Source organism: Muscardinus avellanarius (assembly GCF_963383645.1).
Source record: "Muscardinus avellanarius genome assembly, chromosome: 6".
In the NCBI taxonomy this organism is placed as follows: Eukaryota; Metazoa; Chordata; class Mammalia; order Rodentia; family Gliridae; genus Muscardinus; species Muscardinus avellanarius.
In genome coordinates, this window is record NC_137791.1 from 79,192,844 (window position 1) to 79,214,575 (window position 21,732).

Here is a 21,732-nt window from a genome sequence, read left to right on the forward strand (position 1 = left end):
ATTTGGGGAGAGAGGATACAATGACAAGCAATTGTATGCCCTTGTTTGTAAGTTTACTGATTCAGGTTTGGCTGAGATTATAATGTTTACTTCCACCCGCATCATCATCTAAAACACTAAATAATGATGCACTGATGAATAGTGATGATCTAAGAATGTGCTCTCAAAGAATTGAAGAGTAGAAACAGGGAGGAGACAAGAAGGGAATTGGAAGAAGTTGATGAACCCCTTGGCCAATTTGATTTTCTCTGATGCCAGAAACATGTCATCATTTCTTTGCTAAATAATCCACCCAACTTAATGATCCAGAATTGATAGCTGAAAGTATAGTTTTAATGCTGGGAGTTCACTGATAGGCTCTTTTCAGGGACTTATTGCATATAGGAGACAAAACGTAACATATAAAACAGTATGTGGATTACTTTTGTATTTTCCCATAGAAGTCTTGTATATGCATACAAATACTCCAGGTGTGACTTCAGCTCACTGGAATGTCAAAGATTCCTTCCTGTAAAAGTAACCCCAGGAGTTATGGGTACACAAGATTATATATTTCATATGTTAGACCATAAGCAGATCCTAAGCCGTACTCTACTGGGTAGATTTTATATTGTTAATGACTACTATTCTATAGATCAAAAAAAATCTGTATTGGTGTTTGTTTCAATTCACATTTTGTTTTAGTAAACTCAGAATTTAAATGATCTGTCTGTTGTTCTCATTTCAATGTATTGTTTTAAAATTGACAAGCACTTAGAGATAGCAAATATTTCTAACCATTTATAGTCTCATCTTTCCAGATTATAGCAGTACTTCCTCTTTCTTTTCACTGGAAGGCAATCCTAATAAATTAAAGGCAGACCTTTATTGTTTTCTTCCTGGACTCTTCCCAGTTTTTTTTTTACCTCTTTTTGAAATGCTTGGGAAGAGCACAGCTTTCTAGGTGCGGTTGCCAGAGTCACTGGGAGGAACCTCCACTCCCCACCCCTGGGAATGATGCAACCTCTGCACGCAGCATGAGGACACACAGAAAGTGCTGACCTGTGACTCATTTGTGTTACATTCCTTCTGAGGAAAAAAAAAAGCCAGTGAAACACCTTCTCCTCAAAGGAAAGCAGAATGTAAAGTCCAGAGTGAATGAAAAGCCACAACCTAAAGCAAATGAAAGGTTTATTACTGGGCTGCTGTTTAAGAATGTTGAAGTTTGACCCTCTTTTAACCAAGCTCAAGATCAAAATCATTTTGTTTATGTACACCACAATACAAAAGAGTCTATAAACTCAGATTAAATTTACAAAGAAACATGGAGGGTGATGTTATTCTTTAATTTCATTTTGTATTTGCTTTAAAAATAAATTATTACTTTACAAATGGAAAACTATTTTAAATATATACCTAAAATAATATCGAGTGGTGTGTTTGGGGGTTAGCAGTGGGGTTGGCGATGTAAGTGTTAAGGAAAATCTCTCTTGCAGTGCAGATATGAAAAATTTCTCTCTTCTTCCACCATCAAATTTTACAGCTACGAAGGCCTTATAGAAAATGAAATCAAAGGCCAAAGAAATTAAAGAATCTGAACAAGACTGTTTGAATCATGTGGCAGAAATATAATTAAAGGAAAAGCCAGGCATGATGGTACATGCTTGTAATCCCAGTACTTGGGAGGCTGAGACAGGAGGATCACAGGTTTGAGGAGGATAGAGTTAGCAAGTAGTGAGACTCTCATCAACCTAGCAAGACCTTGTTTTGAAGTAAAAATAAAGCAGGCTGGGAGTGTAGCTCAGAGGTAGAATGCCCCTAAGTTCAATCCCCAGCACCAAAAATAAAAAAATTTATAATTATTTCTATCATTGCTCCATTTTTCTATCATTGACCAAATCTGTTACCAACTGTTCAGAAATGGAGAAGTTTCCACATGCTGTTGGCTGGTGAAAAAAAAAAAAAAAAAAAAAAAAAAAAACCTCCTGTATCTAATTCCTTGGTTTCTATTCCAGAACCAATTATAGATTTTTTTTTTTTTTTTTTTTTTGGTGGTACTGGGGTTCCTGGAAGCCCTCCTTACTCCGGGCTACACTCCCAGACCTATTTTATATTTTTGAAACAGGGTCTCTTACGCCAGCACGGCTGGCTTCGAACCTGCGCGATCCTCCTGTCTCCGCCTCCCAAGCGCGGGGATTACAAGCGTGCGCCACCACGCCGGGCCCAATTATAGATTTTTTAGTCACGAGGACAATTCTAGATTTTAGTCCAAATGGATGGCCCCCAGTTAGTTCCACTGGTGAAAATGAATAAAAGCATCAGGTGTATAAATGAGTCCAACAACAACAAAAAGAATGACTGTATAATCCACATGGAAACGGAAATGTTTTGCCCATTCTGGACTCGATATCCAGAGAGCTTTTAGTCCTGAGAAATGCTTTAGCTTATTCCATACTTCACACGTAAAAGTTGCACAGTATTGTCACGAGCTGGGTTAAGATTTGTGTTCCCCTTGACCATTTGGTTGTGCTATGGCTTATTAAGAGGTATTTTAGTTCACGGGAGATGTACTGATCTCGCTCTAAAAGTTGAGCTCAAATTTTTAGATGCCGTGAAAATGCTTGGGCTTATATCCATGGAGTGACTAGAGAAGCGGCATTTAGGTGATCCAAAATGCTGGCTAGCAAACACAGGAAGCACCAGGGCTTGGCACTGCTGTGGCTGGCTGCAGAGTTGACAGTCATCCCCACGAAAACCCACAACTGACACGGTCAGCAGCATGGGACCCAGTCTTTCTGCGGTGAGGACAATAACCACACAGCAACAAGCTGTGTAGTGTGGAACTGAGAACTTGGCTTCCGCCATTCCAGCCTGTCCTCTGGGCTCCCGTGGCCCCCAAGGAAGGCAGAGTGGAGAGAACGGAGTTGAATTTGATCTTCTCACTTCATTGCAATCCCAACTTCTTTACTTTCAAGTCTAGTCAGCCTGGCAAGTTTTGTTGTTTCGGTTGAGGATTTCAATTTGGGGCCCACTGACTTGCACAAATAACTCCATGAAAATATCTCACAAGGGCCTCACAGTGGTCTCCCTCCAGAACAGATGTTGTAAGGCGGTTTCAATTTCAGACACCTAGAACAGAGCATTGGTTACCTCGTGAGTGTGGCTTGTGTTGATCACTGGGGTTTGCACAAAGGTGCTGGTGCAGCAGTTACTCTTGGCGCCCTGGGTCAGGCCCCTTTGCCCACTGCAGGACCCATCCCTCAGTGGCCATGGCCATTGGCAGGCTCGCTGCAACATCTTTCTCTAGAGGATTGCCCATAGCTAACAGAACACCTTGCCAGGAGATTCCTGGGAGATTATGAGCCCTTCCCACTAGCCCACCATGAACATCTTGCAGCCTGTGATTGGTTAATATGGTACAATAAAACCAAGAACTCTCCCCTTTGGGATAGGTCAATGATGCCAAGCACATTCTAGATCGTTCCTGTGTGAACAGGCGGAGACCACTCTTGAGCTCCAGCCAAGGCCTTGCTTGGCTGCTTCTGCTGCTGTTCCTGCTTTCGTCTCTACAGGTTTCCTCTTACTAAGCCTCCCTGTCCAGGCACAACCAAGGCCTGGCTTTGCTTCTGGGAGCCTGACCTGACAGCTGGTTTGCTACCATCAACAGATTTTTCCATCTTCCCCTTCTCCCCACCTCCTTCTCTTTCTCTTTCTCCATCTCTTCCTTATTATTATTCTTGATCTCATAACTATGCAAGTGATAAAATAGAAATTTGATTTTCTTAAGCAAAACAAAATTTTCTAATTTTATTTGGGCTGTTTCATTCATTTTAAAATTGCCAGCTTAATAAGCTACAGATGTAATTGTGATTTTTGTATGTGTGGTACTGGGAAACCCTTCTACCTCCGGGCTACACACCAGACCTATTTTTATACTATTTATTTATTTATTTACTTACTTATTTATTTTGTGTGTGTGTGTGTGTGTGGTACCGGGGTTCCTGGAAGCCCTTCTACCTCTGGGCTACACTCCCAGACCTATTTTTTATATATATTTTTTATTTGGAAACAGGGTCTCTTAAGTCAGCACGGCTGGCTTCGAACCTGCGCGATCCTCCTGTCTCCGCCTCCCAAGCGGGGGGGGGGGGGGGATTACAAGCGTGTGCCACCATGCCCGGCTTTGTAATTGTGATTTTTAAAATTAATGTATCTCATATTATTGTATGATTTTTTTCCTAATTTCATAGATTTAAGGAGAAATCACTAGTGTGGAGAAACTAGAAATAAGAGTAAATATATAGTTTATACTTATTTGTAGATCAAGTTTACATCTTAGATTTTTAGCAGTAGATAGTATCTTAAAATACCTCCACTTAAAATCTGGGCTGAAACTGGCCTGAGTTTGTCATACATTTTTATTTCTTAATTTTTTTCAACCAATAAATATTTACTGAGTGTCTATTGTGTTGCAGGCACAGAATTAAAAACTAAATGTATAATTGTGAAGAAGCCACACTGAATTTCTACTCTGTGGGGACCTCCTGTCTTCTTCATTTAGATATATACAGATAGGAAAAATGGAAATTGTAAATTTGGACTATCTTATTGCAATTCAAGGTAAATTTTTACCATTTTTCTGGGTTTATGATAAGAAAAGACATAAAAATGTTATGGAGGACCTTCTCAGATTTATACTCTTCTCCTTTTTTTCTTTTTTCTTGTTTGGTACTGAGGAACATTTTGCCTACAAGCTACACTGACAGCTCTTTTTAGTTTTTTATTTTTTATTTTGAAACAGGGGCCTGCTGAGGCTGGCCTCGAACCTGAGATCCTCCTATCTCAGCCTCCCATGTACTGCGATTACAGGCATGCTCCACCACACTCTCTATACTCTTCATTAAAAAGGTATGTATGCCGATGCTGGCGCATTTTAGGGACTTAGTAAATATTTACAAGAAGAACACATGGGAAGTGACTTCATATTTTGTCTTTTTCGTACCTCTTTCTTACGTAGCAGTAAAAAATAGCAAGAAAACCGCTTAATAGTAATCCAACACCAATCCCAATTGCAATGTATTTCTCATAAGAATCCACAGCATATGAAGTTAAGGTCAAGTGCTCGCATCTTTCTCCAGTATAACCAGAAAAACACCTTCAAAAAGAGAAAAATGTATAATTTTAAAGCTCACAATGACACAGATACAAAGAAATGCTATATATCTTTTTTTTGTTGTTTTATGTTATTTTGGGAGTTTTTTTGCTTTTTTTTGTGGTGGTATTGGGGATGGAACCCAGGGGCCTTCTACCTCCAGGCTACACTCTCAGATCTATTTTATATTTTATTTGGAAACAGGGTCTCATAAGCCAGCGTGGCTGGCTTCAAACCTGCGCGATCCTCCTGTCTCAACCTCCCAAGCGTGGGGATTACAAGCGTGCGCCACCACACCCAGCTGATATACATCATTTATTTAAAAAAAAGAAAGTAAGCAATTTAAAGAGGCAAACACCAAATGAGAAAACATTTTTTAAAGGTAAGAAGCTCTGAGTTTTGCAATAATCATATTAAGGCCCTGTATTTCTGTCTCCTTGGTAGATGGAAAAGGTAGTATGCTTGTCAAGAAAGCTGAGCAAATCAGTGATCATAAAACCTACATTCTGGTTATTTCAGAACTTGGTAATCCTAAAAAAATTCACTTGTTCCATTTCATTTTGTACTGAAATAAATCCTGTAGAAACTAGGAATCACCTTTGCATGTTGTTACAAGTCTGGATTCTGATTTGGTGGTCCAGAGGTGAAGCACAAATTTCTACATTTCTAATCATCCAGGTCCCACCAATACTACTAATCTAGAAACCACATGTTTGAGTGATGAGGATCAAATAGTTTAGAAAAAGACTCTTTAGCCAGATTTGGTGGCACACACCTGTAATTGTAGTACTTTGGAAGCGGAGACAGGAGGACTACAGGTTCAAGACCAGCCTCAGGAACTTAGTGTAACTCTCAGCAATATAGCAAGAGCCTATTTCAAAATAAAAAGGGCTGGGGATATAGCTCAGAGGTAGATGCCTCTGGATGCAATCATCAGTACCAAAAAAAAAGAGAAAGAAAGAAAGAAAGAAAGAAAGAAAGAAAGAAAGAAAGAAAGAAAGAAAGAAAGAAAAGAAGGGAAGGAAGGAGAGAAAGAGAGAGAGAGAGAGAGAGAGAGAGAGAGAGAGAGAGAGAGAGAGAGAGAGAGAGAGAGCCTTCTTTAGATATTCAAGTAGAAGGAGGATTGGCAAGTCACATTAAGATCAACACTGGTTTTACTAGATTAAACAGAGGAGTGTGGCCATGCACTATGAGCTTCTACAGAAGCACAAATCCTGCTTCTTCTGTCTCTAGGACGTGGGAAGTACTTTGCACTTACTTGCAGAGGGCTTTCTTTAGCTCATAGTGGAATGCACAGACACCATTGATGCAGTAACTATTATGGTCTTCCAGGCAAGGGTGTGAGAACTTCAAGGCTATTGGTCCTTCTACGTAGTCCTCTAGAAAAAGGAGATATAATATGATCAGATGAAGTGTGTTCTGTTTTATGGTTAAAATTTCAACACATATGTAAAGAGACCTTTTACTTTAAGAATGTTTGTGGGGTGCTCTGTCCTTTGAACTATTGATTCCCTTGGTAGGTTGGACATATCAATTAGAGGGTAGACATATCAATTAGACATACCAATTAGAGGGTAGCGGTGGGCTGATGATGGGCTGATGATGGTTCTATTCCTTGGAAGCCACATAATAAGGTATAGACACAAGTTTGCCAGAAGGTGGCAGCGTTGGTTTTAAGTCTTAGGTTGTTTTGAGTAATGCTTCCCAAACCTATGCTTAAATTCTAATAAATACAGAATACCTCACATAACCTTTGCATTTTTCTCCTTTAGAGTGAGAAGCCAGCACTTAAGAAGATCTGGCTTTATACTTGCAAGATAATAAACTAGATTTTTATTCCCTCAGCAGAGGAAAAGTCATAAGAATTCTTTCTTACACTTTGGAGAACTACTCTGAGGAACTAATTGGAGAGGGGATATTTTCCCTGACAGACTTAAGAAGAGGTATTGTTATGACTTACACAGGAAGCCAGAAACAACTCACTGCTCAGGCTAAACTAGCTAACTACCATGCCTTCAGATATTAATTTTTTGCTTGTTTAAGAGGCACTGTGAAGTAGAGGTAAACACCATGGATTTGGGATTAGACAACCTAGGTCTTTTACTTCTAGCTCTAACACCATTGCAAGCCATCATGAGTGAACACAATTTTTGTTGTCAAGTGTTCAGAAACCTCCTTTTGGGAAATCGTCTTCAGGAAGGTGTGCTTCTGGCAAGATGTGTATGTCTCAGGATGCGTCTTCTGACTCTGAAGTGCTAAAGACATACCTGCACTTGCCTTGCTGTTTATGCAGTAGCCTTGAGTAACAGAGAATTGATTCCTTATTGGTTTAAGTTCTTTAATTACCAGTTCTTAAATTCTTCTCAAGCTTTGCTTTGTCATCACTATGAATAAATGCATCTCCTCACTGTTAGTTATCATGCCACGACACACCATATTGGACTTGCTAAAGAGACTGAGACGCCTACTTATTTGTTTTTAGGCAAAAACATACCTAAAAGGTATTCTCTTTTATATTGAAAATATTATATCTTTAGGTACTAAGGCAACAACTAAATACTATGTTGTATCATTTCACTTTTATGGAGAACGCCCAGTATTACCTTAAAATTCATATTCATTTTTGACTTTGATATAGTAAACATAACTTATGTTTTGTTTTTGTAATACTGGGGAATTGAACCCAGGGGCATTCTACCTCCAAGGTATACTCTTGGCCCCATTTTATTTTTAATTTGGAAACAGCATCTCTTTAGGTTGCTGTGAGCCTTGCTAAATTGCTAAGTCTGGCTTTGAACCTTCAATCTTCCTGTTTTAGCCTCCCAAGTACTGGGATTACAGGCGTGTGCCACCACACCCAGATCATAATTTATCATTTTAATAATTAATTCTGAGGTAGTGAAAATTACCCACTATCAGATCTTCTAGGTTGTTCTTAATTCAAGACTGCACTGTTTCAATTAATCAAGGCTGAACCAGTATTTGCTAGAATATGTAGGCCATTTCTAAAGAAAGTTTATACAAAGAGACTCATCCTTCCCTGAGGAGAGTATTATAACTTTACACATAAAATTTCTAAGGCACTGGATCCATATTTTCAAGTTAAATGTAAAGCAAAAGGAAAATAAACTAAAGTTTTCCATAAAAAAGAAAAATTTAGAGATGGCATATTCAATCCCTCTTTTCCATTCATATTACCTACAATTTGTAGAATTTAATTTACAGTTTTCCTTTAAGAAGAAAAAAAGATGATGCTGGGAATATTGGTATGGCAGTAGTCAGTGAGAGGAAACCACACTTCTTTAATTTTCTACGACATCATTGGTCATTTCTAATAGAATTAGTTTTTTCTTGTTCAAAGGTTCAGAAGACACAAAGACATTGGCTAAAAGTTGTTCTGAAATTCATACTTATATTGTTTTTCAAATTGATATTCAAAAAACCCAATGGGTAAAATATTTGAAGTTAATCCTTTAAAATTTAAAATTATTGGTAGCATGAGGAACACTCAAATATTACTGTTTTTCATATTGTCATTTTATGTCTTTCATGAAATATTTGATTTGATCTTTTTATTTGCTGGCCTCTGAGAGGCACTAGGTACTTCCTCTGTCCAGGCTCACAGGACCAGTCTTCATATCAGGGTGCATTATGTGATTTGCATGAGAATGAATGAAAACCACTCAGTCCCAGACAAGCTTCCCCAATTCACCTCTAGTTCAAACCACAGTCAGAAGCCACTGTGATGATACTTAGAAACCAGAAAAGGAAATATATCATCACCATACACAGCAAAAAAAAAAAAAAAAAAACATTGGGTAGAAGTGGTCAGAAAAATGTAGCACCTGTTAAAACAAACAAACAAACAAACAAAAAATTCTTCCAAAGATGAAGAAAAATGTTTCAACCTGTAGCCATCATTCTATGGCTGCTAAGCTCACAGCCACAGATCAAGCTATGAAGTCTCATCAAAATGCCAAACTGGGGAGAAACTGCCATGGGCTGCACGCGGGCTCTGGGAAGCCATGCAGAAAACGTGCCACTTTTCATATCCAGGACAGTAGCTGAAGACAACATTTCTTTCTCTCACTGGTTTCACTTCCTCCTTTTATGAAGGCAATTCTCAGCTGATACATGTATCTATCACTTCAGTTTGACAGCATCTTGCTAAATGAATTAACTATCTATTAACATATAGAGTTAAAAACGTCCACGTGGCTTCTAACACAATCTACATTTTTCTGAAAGGTTTTAAAGAAGTCACTTGAAATACAAAGATGGGAAGAAAGTACCTTGGGTTTTGTTAACTGTCCAGTTGCTCTGCTGGGCTGTGCCCAGAGGCATGCCAGTCCCAGCGGCTGCCTCTTCACTCAGCGCCGTCATTGCTGTGTGAGGGGGAAGCGTCATAACAGGTGAGTCTCTTATCAAGGGCAAGCTACAGGTCCAAAATGATTCTTAGTAAGTTTACTCCTATGTCCCATTTCTATTTTCATTTTACTACTTTGTGTGTGTGTGTGTGTGTGTGTGTGTGTGTGTGTGTGTGTGTGTGTGGTACTGGGGATGGAACCCAGGGGCATTCTGCCTCCGAGCTACATCCCCAGCCCTGTTATTTTTTTACTTTTTATTTTACTACATTTAAAACCCAGAAATGAATTAGGACAATTTCCTGTCTGCTTCTCGTTCATCCCATTGTCTACACTATAATTATGGAAAATAGAAACATAATTCTAAAGGACAAGTTTGTACATTTATATTAATCCAATAACAATGATATGGTGCTGTTGGGTAGTAGCTAAATGTTCTCAACTCATCTGCAATTGTATAAAGCAAACATTTTTCAGTTCTCAAAAAAAGAGGATTCAGAATATATCAGGAGAGGCACATACATTCTGTAAGAAACTAAACTCATCCACAGATTTCCTTGCTCTGATCTCTGTGTTGGACAATGGGTCAAAGCCAACTTCTCTCTAACTTTGAAACATAAATTCTATTATATTTAACCCCGGTAGGTAGTTAACAAAACAAATTTTACCTCAGTATGTAGTTAACAAAACAAAAAGAAGTTGCCTACCTTTGAATAAAAGACAGACTGAAATCGGAACTCCCAAAGCCATATCCTGTGGTTGCTTAACCTTTCTCTTCTCCTACTAGACTGACGGGCGGAAGGGTTTTATTGAGCTCTCTGCGTCTTTCTTGTATTTATATTTCATGAAGCGTCATCTGGCAGTTCTTACCAATCAAAAAAATATGTACTTCTGGCAGCACCCTGAAGCCTCCAGGCGCTCACGCATTTGTTTAGGATACCTGTGTTATCTGGTGATACGATCAAGTTTCCTTTTGAAACTCTGGTTTCCTGTTACCTGTGGGCATAATCCTATATGTAAAAGTACTTAAAACAACTGAAAACAGTGTGAATTCAGGTACTGCCCCATTGGTGTGATTAGAACTATATTAGTATTCCAATAGAAATATTTGCAAATTAGGAAACAGAATAACCTATTAATTTAAAAAAAATCCCTGATGCTATAATGAGTTACACTTTCTTTTATTACAGACCATGAACTTCATTACAAATAAAAATATCTTGTTAATTGAGTTGCAGGAAAGAACAGTTAAATTTGTGTAAAGACAAATTTAATATTCTGTTTTAAGAGCTCCTGACGCAGCTCAATGGTAGAGTGTTTGCTAAGCATGCATAAAACCCTGGGTTCAAATCCCAGCTCTACCAAAAAAAAGAAAAATAAATAAATAAAACAAATTCCATTTTAGTTTTGTCAATTTTACTAATGAAAAGTTCTGTAACTATAATTATTTTTAAAAGTACAACTTTTACCTTTATGCCTTTCTGCCATTTAATATTTTTCTGAGTAAATGGAATGGGTGACCAAGTTTGAAGAAAAATAATGCTCAAATTTGTGTCCTAGTGATTCAGCTAGGGAAAATTTATAATAAAATATAATAATAATATTCTCCATCAAGATAAAATTAAAGAGACATTTACTTTGGGTACATCTAATGAAAATAAAGTCTTACATTTAATACAAACATTCAATGATTTCTCAATGTTAATAAAAACATTCAACTCTTTCCTCAATATTTAATTAATGCTGTGATTATTAAAATGCCATTTTAAAGGTTCATACAGGCTAGGCGTGTTGTCTCACGCTTGTAATCCCCGCGCTTGGGAGGCTGAGACAGGAGGATCACACAGGTTCGAAGCCAGCCTCAGCTACTAAGTGAGGCTCTCAGCAACTAAGTGAGACCCTGTTTCCAAATAAAATATAAAAATAGGTCTGGGAGTATAGCCCAGAGGTAGAAAGCCCCTGGGTTCCACCCCCAGCACCCCCCAAAAAAAAGAGGTTCATACATATCTGGGCATGGGGTGTACACCTATAATCCTAGTACTTGGTAGGCTGAAATAGGAGGATTGCAGGATGGAGGTCAGCTCAGCAATTTAATACCGCACACAGTAACTTCAGGAGACCCTGTTTCAAAATAAAAAAAGAAATAGGGCTAAGGTTGTAGCTCAGAGGTCAAATGCCCCAGGTTCAATCCCTAGTAACACACACACACACACACACACACACACACACACACACACGTTCAAACATGTAATTATTGCTGTTACATTTTCTAACAGTTTTCGTTTGCCCCAAATTATTATAAAATATAGTTTGGCTGTATGTTGTGTATTCTACTTGGAATTTCAGTTGCTCATGTTTCCCGAATCTTTGGAAACGTGTTCAAGTCTAGATAGGTTATCATTTACGTCATGTCTACCCTGTGAGTTAGATTTATCAGAAAGGATCCCTTTCTATATTCAAATATGAATTCTGCTTTAGAAATCACACAAGAACGAGCTTGTCATACTCATTATCACTTGGGCAATCACTTACCACAAGTCATTATTTTAAAGTTAAAAGAATATTTAGCACTTGGGTCACTTTAAATGTGCCTACATCTTGTATTTTATGATTAAAAAAAAACCGAGTCAATTTCTGGTCATTATTTTTTCCTGACAAAGAATGGTTGGATTATAAATCAAAGAATCCTAAAAGGATCTCATTAATAAAACTTAAAAAATTACTTACAAAGGAGTATATAAACAATTATAACCACAATTATAGTTTTTGGAGGGAGATATTAGGACTCACATTAAATTTCTCCTTGTGCTGAAGGATGAAGCCAGAGGTATTCTACCTCGGAGATATACCTCCAGCCCTATTTTTTATTCTTTATTTTGAAACAGGGTCTCACTAAGTTGCAGAGGGCCTCACCAAGTAGCTGAAATTGGCTGTGAACCTGTGATCCTCCTATCTCAGCCTCCCAAGTGCTGGGATTACAAGCATGTGACACCACGCCGGGTTCGTAGTTTTATTTTTATTTATTTACTTTTTTGTGGTACTGGGGATAGAACTCAGGGGCATTCTACCTCTGAGCTACAACCCCAGCACCATTTTGTATTCTTTATTTTGAAACAGGGTCTCACTGAGTTGCCAAGGGCCTCACTAAATAGCTGAGGCTGTCCGCAAACTGGGATCCTCCTGTCTTAGCCTTTCGAGTGCTGGGATTATAAGCATGCGCCACCACTCCCGGCTCATAATTTTTATTTTGAAACAGGATCTTGCTAAAATGCTGAGTTAATGAGACTGGCCTTGAACATCCTCCTGTCTTATTCTTCCCAGTACTGAGAATACAGGTGTGCACCAACACCCCCAGCCTTTTTATTTTTTCTGTTGAGAACCAAACTCAGGGGCTCCTGAATTCTAGGTAAGCACTATAGCATAGAGTTACACCCCTAGCCTAAATATCTTTATTTGTAAGACTGAGAAATGAAAATATAGTAATCATCTTTGTAACAACAATTAATTGGAACTAATATAGTACAATTTTATATATTTTCACGCACATCTCAATTCTTCCTTCAGTAATTATTGCACAAATTAATCCAACAACTGACATATACTAAATACTCAATGAATCTGCCTTGAATGGATGAAGAAACAAAAACTAGGCTTTATTTTTATTCTCAACAAATGAGAAGGAACAGGGACTCAATAGATTTGAGGGTAAGGGGGGGAGAGTAGCTCAGTGATCAAAGCCCTGCTTAGCATTTGCAAGACCCTAGGTTCTATCAATCTTCAGTCAACACACACACACACACACACACACACACACACACACACACACACACACTGATTTGCCAAAGGACTCAGAGTCAGGATTTCAACCCGATTTTCCTAATCAAATGCCCACTCCATTTCCCCAGCTGTGTTCTCTGGTATGAAGGAGTAGGTATGTTGATCTTAGTGGAGTTCCTTAATTATCTCTGAAGAGTTGAGCAAATTGCCGTTGTTGTTGTTGTTGTTGTTGTTGTTGTTGTTGTTGTTGTTGTTGTTTTATGATTTTAGAAATATGAAAGTTTATTTTAAGTCAGGGAAATATAAAAGACAAATGTAGCCCACAGGGGGTGATCCTGAAAAGAGAGTAACTTCCTAAGCTCTTGGGGAGTAGACTATATGAAACAATAGTAAATGAACTGTGGTTTTCACTCACATCTGGGAGAGATGATCCTGCCTCTCTAGCTGTATCCCCTCTGTACACAAACAGCACCACTGTTACATCATATAGCTTGTGTCTACCACTTTGACATAAGGTTTATACCAGAAAACAGCTCTAAGTCTTTCTGATCTGGTTACATACCAGGCCTTGTCCTAAAGCAGAGCAGGCATTTAAAAGACCAAAAACCGGCTGCTTCCTACTCTTTGCAGCCTGCTGTTTGGGCTTCTTCTGTCCCAAGCCTGCTGCTGGGTCAGCATGCAGTGAAGATAGAATGAAGGTCAACACTAAGAAAGTTAAAGCCTTAAAACTTCGAAGGCCACAGTCTGGGGAGAGCTGAAAATAAACCTTACCCTCTCATGTAGATGCTGACAAAGCCGGCTGTTGGCCTGGGAACTTAGCAACTCAGAGAAGGAAGACCAGATAGGGCAAACTCTAGTGGAGAGCTGAGGGTGCAGGGCGGCAGCAGCCCTCTGCTCCGTTGCTCCTCCTAGGTGTGATGTTTTTCTCTATCTCCTTCCCCCCACCCGCCCCCATCTCTTTGAGACATGGCACTATTACACTTGCTTTTATAATAAATCTTGCTTTTTGCCCTGCACTTAATTCCAGCTGCTTGTCCTGTTTCTTTATTTCCCGGCTCATATTTATCTAGGCTGAGGAAAAAAAATCTCATGGTGACCACCGAAACCATAACAATTCCACCTGCTGCTTTTCTTGGGTTCTGCCTTGTAGTCTCTACAGGGAAGTCTGTGGCCTTCTTCTTCAACCCTCTCACCAAAAAAGTTCTTCCTTCCAGTCCTAAAGAATGAGGAAAAAAGGTCTTGTAAAGTGACACCTTCATTTATTCCTCAGACACATGAAACTAAGGTAGAGTAAGAAAAGAGGAGGCGAGAAGCCCAAAGTCCCACTATCATTTCCCCCTGTACCACATTTCTCTGACCTTATTTACTCACCCCTCTTCTCTAGTCATAAGTGTTTCTGGAAGTTTATTTTTCTCTTTCTTTTTCTTTCCTTTCTTTTCCTTTTTTATCTGGCTCTTTCACTAAACCAACCAGAATCTGTGACTGCTCTTTGGCAGGAAATATTCATTGGTCTATTGCTATGTCTCTCTAAATTCACTCTGTTAATCCTCACAGATTCAGGTGCCGCTCATTCATTCATTCACTCACTCACTCACTCACTCATTCATTCGTTCATGCCTACTACATCTGTGGCTCTGGACTGGGTGTGACGATATTTGTAAGGCAAGTAGATAATACATATACATATTGCACCGAGACTTAAAGGGAGCTATGAAAGCACACATAGCCGACGTACTGGGTGGGAATGATACCTGTGTGGTAGTGTACATGGAAGGCCCTGAGAGTTGAGACATCAGACTCTCATGGCATCTTTCATGGACAAGTTTCATATGAAATGAATCTGAAATAATTAGGATTAAACATGTATTGATAAGACAGAGGAGTATAGGAGTAGGACCACTGAAAGGGAGGCAGCTTGGAGTAGTTTGGGCTCTGACTTTCCTCGCCAAACAGACTTATTTTAAAATCAGATTTTACTATCCATCTATCTGTCTGGCCTTAGCTGAGACTGACCTTTTTTTTTTTTTAAATTTTGTAACAGTGTCTTGCTAAACTGCTCAAGTACCAAGTTGCCAATCTAGTCCTGAACCTGCAATCCTCCTATCTCAGCCTACCACATACTGGGATAACAGGCATGTACCACCATGCCCTGCTTAGCCAAGACATTTTAATGGCCAAGACCATCAGTTTTTTTCATCTGTGAAATAAAGGGTTTTTTTTTTTTTTTGTAGTACTGGGGATTGAACCCAGAGGCATTCTATCTTCAAGCTACACCCCTAGCCCTATTTTTTATTCTTTAATTTTTGAAATAGAGTCTCACTAAGTAGTGAAGGACCTCCCTAAGTAGCTGAAGCTGCCCGTGAACCCAGATTCTCCTGTCTCAGTCTCCCATGTATTCGTATTACAAGTGTGTGCCACCACACCTGGCTGGAGATTCTTAAGAGTGAAGAATTTTTTTTTAAATGAGCCATTTAGCACATGTTAGCTGATCAATTAAAAATGGATGTTACTATTGAATAAAGGTATAGTGGTCATCAAGGTGAGGAATTTAGTGGTTAATATGTGCTCATGAATCCTGAAATTTCACCACTAGCTAGCATGGCCTATCCTCTTTCATGGATATTATGTCAGAAAGCTTATGTGCGTTATGTCACCTCAATCTCAACATGTCTTAAACTGAACATAGTATCTCATCTCCAAAATCACCTTGCCTTTACAACTTCCTTGTTAGAATGGGTGATAACATCTTTTAGCCTCTAACTACAATTCTCATCACCTACGAAGTATGATCTAAGTTCTGATTTGTCATAGTTTCCTCTAATCTATGTTTGCATATTAATCCAGCTATACTTCCACCATCTGGAAGTCACATTTTTCATTTTCATCTGACTGCCACCTTTGCTTCCATAAATTGGCATGCTATTTCTCACCTCCATATTTTTGTATTAGTGTTTGGCTCTCCTTAATTCTTCAGGGTCTTCATTATAGATATTTTTCAGATATAGATAGACTGGGAGGAGAAAATGCATCACTCCAAGCTCTTCTGCAAGGCCATCATATGTCTATATTTTCAGAATTCCAAATATTTATAAATAGCTTAACAATTAAAAATGGCTGTTACTATTGAGTAAGTTTAGAGAGACACAAGAGGTAAAGTAGTCACCAAGAAGGTGAGGAATTTAGTGGTTAATATGTGCTCATGAATTCTGAAATTTCACCACTAGCTAGTAGAGCCTATCCTCTGTCCTCTAATGCACACGATGTACTTTAACAAACACATCGAAGTCAATCACTAAGCCAAGCATGAGAAGGAGGGAGGGGGAGGGAAAGGGGTCAGAATTGGGTAAGGGCTAATTGGGTGATATGTGCATGTATGTCTCCACCATCTTGTATACCATTAAGATGTATGACTACAATACGCCAATAAAAAATTAAAAAAAAATAAAGTCATGATATTAATGAACTGAATTTATTTCCTTTATGTGCTGACAAATTCCCTTCCTCCTTCATCAAAATTCGGGCAAATTCTTCTGAGCCCTCTTCTCGATGAGGTTTTAAGCATGACCCACCTGAGCTCAGTTTTGGCAAAGAATCAGGCTAAATTAGTTTATAGACAACTCCCCTTCACCCCAACCTTGGTATCTGATCTAGTTCCCAATTTCCCACATTTGCTATCTAAGTCTTTGTCCTGTTGTTCTCAAGAATACTGATAAGCTGCCCAAAATTCCCCTACCCTTGATATCTAATCAAGTTTCTCTTTTTTTAAAAATTTTTTTGCGGTACTAGGGATTGGTCCAAGCAGCATTCTACCTCCAAGCTACACCCTCAGCCCTATTTTTTTTATTCTTTATCTTGAAACAGGATCTCACAGTGTTGCAAAGGGCCTCACTAAGTAGTTGAGGCTGGCTGAACCGCGATCCTCTTGTCTCAGCCTCCCAAATGCTGGGATTACAAGCTTGCACCAGCACACCCATCTTTCTCTTCTTAATTTCCCATCCATCAACCCTAGTTTTGCTCCTTGGCTATATATATCTGTGACTATCTTTGCAGTATATAGTTAAGTTCAACCCCTATCCTCTATAGTCTTCATTGCAAATAGCTTTGAATAAAGTCTTCCTTACTATTTTAAACAAAGGTAAAAGGTTTTCTTTTATAGTGTTTCTACTGGTCTCAGAGAAGGTTGACTCCTTCGAATAATTCCAAATTAACCCCACTTGCACCATAGGGGACACATAATTATAGTCTTCAGATTTTTCACATATCCATTAAGTCCCAAGTTCTGCAAACATAAAAATATTTAAATATAATATGAAAGTTACCATAAGTGGTAAACTTATTGCTAAATTTAAGTTTATATAGGTGCCCTATATGTGGGACAATGTTAAAGAGGTCCTTTCTAAAATGTTTGTGAGGTTTGAATTTAAATTTCTGTAAAAACTACTGAACAGAGATTGGTCTGAACTGATGGTAGAATATGTTATAGTATTTTTTCTTTTAGAGACTTGCTGCATTTTTCTAGCATGTAATAAAAAAAGTGTAGCAAAATATGAACAAAGAAACTTGTGCTTTTTTTTTTAAAAAAGAGAGAATACAGCTTTCCTACTTCAAATTGCTTTTATTGTATAGTTGAAATGTTATTAACTATAAACATCTAGCCTATTTTCACACAATCACAAGTTCACACTCACAAAGGCATGCACTGAATAAGAATCATTGTTGGTACATAAACATACTGAAATTTGGGCAAGAAAACAGATGCCAATTGCACATGGCTCTTGTAGTCTCAAATTATCCTTCAACTAACATTCATATTTAATTCTAATTTAATTTGTATTAGAAACATCGTATCTTTTGAGACCCATATATCATTACAGAAGAGGGAAGACCTGTGAACACAAAGTAGATTTTTAGATTTTGTTTGGCACATTGAAACATCATGTCTTCCTATTTGATATCTGAATTTGTGAACAAATATTTCTTGCTATTTTTCTTTTTTTTGTGAGGGGGAGGGAGCTGGGAATTGAACCCAGAGACATTCTACCTCTGAGCTACACACCCAGCTTAATTTTACTTTTTTATTTTGAAACAGGGCCTCACTAAGTTGCTGAGGTTGGCCTGGAATCAGTGATCTTCCTCTCTTAATCCCCCAGGCACTGGGATTATAGGAATGAACCACCATGGTCAGCTGTTGCTACTCTTTAGCAATAGCCTCACTCATACTCTATCATATCTGTCTGATATTTGTGGGGAAATATAAACTTAGCTTTATTTTGTATATTTATTTTTAGATTTTTCCATTATTATTCAATGGCAGTACTGTCCATTTTTTTTTTAGAAAAAAGAAATGAAATGTAAACCTAACACATTATTTATACATTTTTAGTATGGCAAGTAGTATTGTTGATGTGATATAATCAATACTTTTCCAAGTAGTATTATAGTTTTTGCCCTCCTTGAATTTCTTCCCTCAAATAGTACATAATTTTTCATTAGGATGTTCTTATATATGGAGATATCTGAGATCAAAATTTTATTTTCAATATCCCATTTTTCTCTTAACTAGTAAACCCTTTTTCAGAATATGACATGGAACATAAAAATACTAAAAACTGAGCATGCTCATGATAAAACCCATATTACGTTTCACATGGGTGCCCAGTAAGCTGACAAAACATTTGTTGAAAACGTACTTTGTGTGATATTTGTGTCAAAAATATATTTATTTGTTATGAACACTCTATTGTTTTAATGTTATGAACAAGACCCAGAAAATAAACAAATTTTAAACCAATGTTTTCATTGAAATTTTGTTTTTTCCTAAAGCTCACAATCTGTTGTCAGGAAATGCATAGTGTGAATCATCTGATCCACAATGATTTCACCCATGAAAAAATAAATATGATGTAGAAATAAATAGCTTTGTAGTAAAATATAAAGGCTTTTGCCCTTTGTAAAATAAATCAATGGTATGACTGTGGCTTGCTTTCTTCTCCCAGGTGGTCTAGTAAATGACTTTCTTAGCTGCCAAAAGGGTATTCTTCAGAAGCATGGCCACTGTCATGGGTCCCACGCCGCCTGGAACTGGAGTGATGAAGCCAGCTTTCTTCTTCACAGCTAAGACAGGAAACAGAAAATATTCTTTATTTCTAAATTTTAAGAGAAATGCATAGTTTTAAGCGTGTGTATATAATGGATTGTTAGGCATACCTATCACTCTTTTTTTTTTTTTTTTTTTGCAGTACTGGAGAGGAAACCCATTCTACTTCTGAGCCACAACCTCAGTCCTATTATTTTTATTCTTTATTTTGAAACGGGGTTTCACTGAGTTGCAAGGGGACTCACTAAGTAGCTGAGGATGTCTGCGCACCATAATCCTCCCGTTTCAGCCTCCCAAATGCTGGGATTACAAGAGTGCGCCACCACACCCACACATATCATTCCAACAACCTCCTATCATTTCAAAAATAAACTAGGCTAGAGTAAACATACACATACTCTCAGACAAATGTGCCTGTGGATGACACCTGATGTGGATAGAAAGAACACAATGGTACCAAGACTGTCGGCTCAATCTCTATACAGCTCAGGTAGCTTTACATGATGAATAACTATAACCTATGATTGACCCAATTGCCTGTTATTCCAGTTAACCACTTCTAAAAGACATGATCGTGCTCACAAAGGGGAGATGGGATATAGATAATTCAGCCATTCATTAAATTGAAATATTCCTGTTATAACAATATCACATATGTGTGTAAGTAATACATTCCAGTTCAAGTCTAATAAAAAATCATCAAATATGTCTGAGTTACTGTGTATATCCACACAGTCCAGTTCAAAGGCATGAAGACTTCCTACTCAGTGAGTATACTCAAAAGAAGTGACAGAGAAGTTTCAGGCAAGTTTTAAGAATGTTTTCACACCCACAATGTGAAAGGTGAGTGACTCCAGCACTCATTGACTTGATGGCTCGTTGAGTACTTTGCCATGTGAATGAGAGCAATGAAATTTTCCCAGACAATACTTAGTACAAAGATGGCATAGACAATACTTCTCTCATGCATAATCTGGCATTATTAGCTACCTGATACTTGAATGTATTGCCTTTTGTATAACATATATATGAATATATATATATATATATAATATATATATACATATGCTTTTACATTAATCAAAACAAAATGATGTTTATATATTTATTTATTTATTGGTAATGAGATTTGAACCCATGGTCATTCTATCTCTGAGCTACATCCACAGCCCTGTTTTTATTTTTGAAATAGCGTCTCACTAAATTGCTAAGGGTCTTACTAAACTGCCAAGGCTGGTCTTAAACCTGTAATCCTTTTGTCTCTGTTTCCCAAGGACTGAGATTAGAGGTCTGTGCCTTTGTGCCTGGCTAAGAGATGTTTTTTAGATCCTGTACTATTTTCACAAATTTATATTGCCATACTGAAAGACGGTTTATAAAAGTTACTTCTATCTTATGTGAAGTAGAAGAGTACCCTGGGAATCACTTTTTAAATTATAAGAAAAGCAAAGGAATAATATGTTTTACTTGAAGAAAAGTCCAAAAAGCTTAAAACATATCACATACACACAAATCCATTCAGGTGTGTCATGAATCTTCTGGTAGGATGTGTTATGGTTTGGATATGGTTGCAGCGTATCCCCCAAGATTTCAAGTGTTGGAAGTTCGGTACCCACAAGGCAGTACTTAGAGTGCTGATGCCACTCTGAGAGCTTGAGGGGGTGATGGTGGGAGATAGGTAATTGGAGGCACTGCTTAGAAGGGACTAATGCAGTTCTCAAGAGACCCTGGTTCGTTCCTGTGATGCTGAGTTGTTATAGAAGAGCAGCATCAGCCCCTCTCTGCTCTCTGGCTTCCTATCTTGTCAGGTAATGACTCTCACATGGGTTTCCACCATTGTGACCCCGTCCACCATCTGGCCTCACCAGAGCCAAGCAGGAGCTGATGCCATACTCAGATCACCAGCACTATGAGCTAAAGCCTTTTTTTCCTTACAAATCACCCAGCCGCAAGTATTTTGTCATAACAATAGAAAGCAGACCAATACAGTATGTTATATAGAAAAGACAAGAATACTATGATTTGGAATTTTCAAAACACCTCTCCATGCAGGAACAGATCCTTTCCATTGCTAGGCTTCCACCCCCTGTACTCTACTGAACTGTCAGATGGAGTTAAGAGCCGTTCCACAAACCTCTTACATCGGCAGCCCTTTCTTCCTTTGCTCTAGATATCCATTCCACTTGGAATATTCTTCCACTTTACCCAAATAAAAATGCTTTATTATTCTTTAAAACATAATAAAATGTTGCCTTCCTGTAATTTTCCCCTAAATCCTCCCTCCTCTAATATTGATTTAAAGGCTCTACCATGAATGTATCCAGTAATTTTATACTTACTCCATTATGGAAATTCACATTGTAGAA

At 38.1% G+C, this 21,732-nt stretch overlaps 2 protein-coding genes across 2 annotated transcripts in view; both read right to left on the reverse strand.

Moving 5' to 3' along the window:
- Window positions 1-3,053: 3,053 nt before the first annotated feature.
- EPGN (epithelial mitogen) lies at window positions 3,054-10,242 on the reverse strand (the record flags this gene model as incomplete). The annotated part of the gene is made up of 5 exons (XM_080697910.1): window positions 3,054-3,108; window positions 4,979-5,131; window positions 6,387-6,507; window positions 9,421-9,513; window positions 10,200-10,242. 5 exons carry the CDS (start codon window positions 10,240-10,242, stop codon window positions 3,054-3,056), a joined length of 465 nt encoding a protein of 154 aa, XP_080554036.1.
- A 9,028-nt stretch (window positions 10,243-19,270) lies between these two features.
- MTHFD2L (methylenetetrahydrofolate dehydrogenase (NADP+ dependent) 2 like) overlaps window positions 19,271-21,732 on the reverse strand; it is a gene marked incomplete at its 3' end in the record, with an annotated part of 96,801 nt that continues 94,339 nt past the window's right edge. Inside the window, exon 7 of the mRNA XM_080698020.1 lies at window positions 19,271-19,383. Within this exon, the coding sequence (XP_080554146.1) occupies window positions 19,271-19,383 (113 nt within the window). The remainder of the gene's footprint in view (window positions 19,384-21,732) is intronic.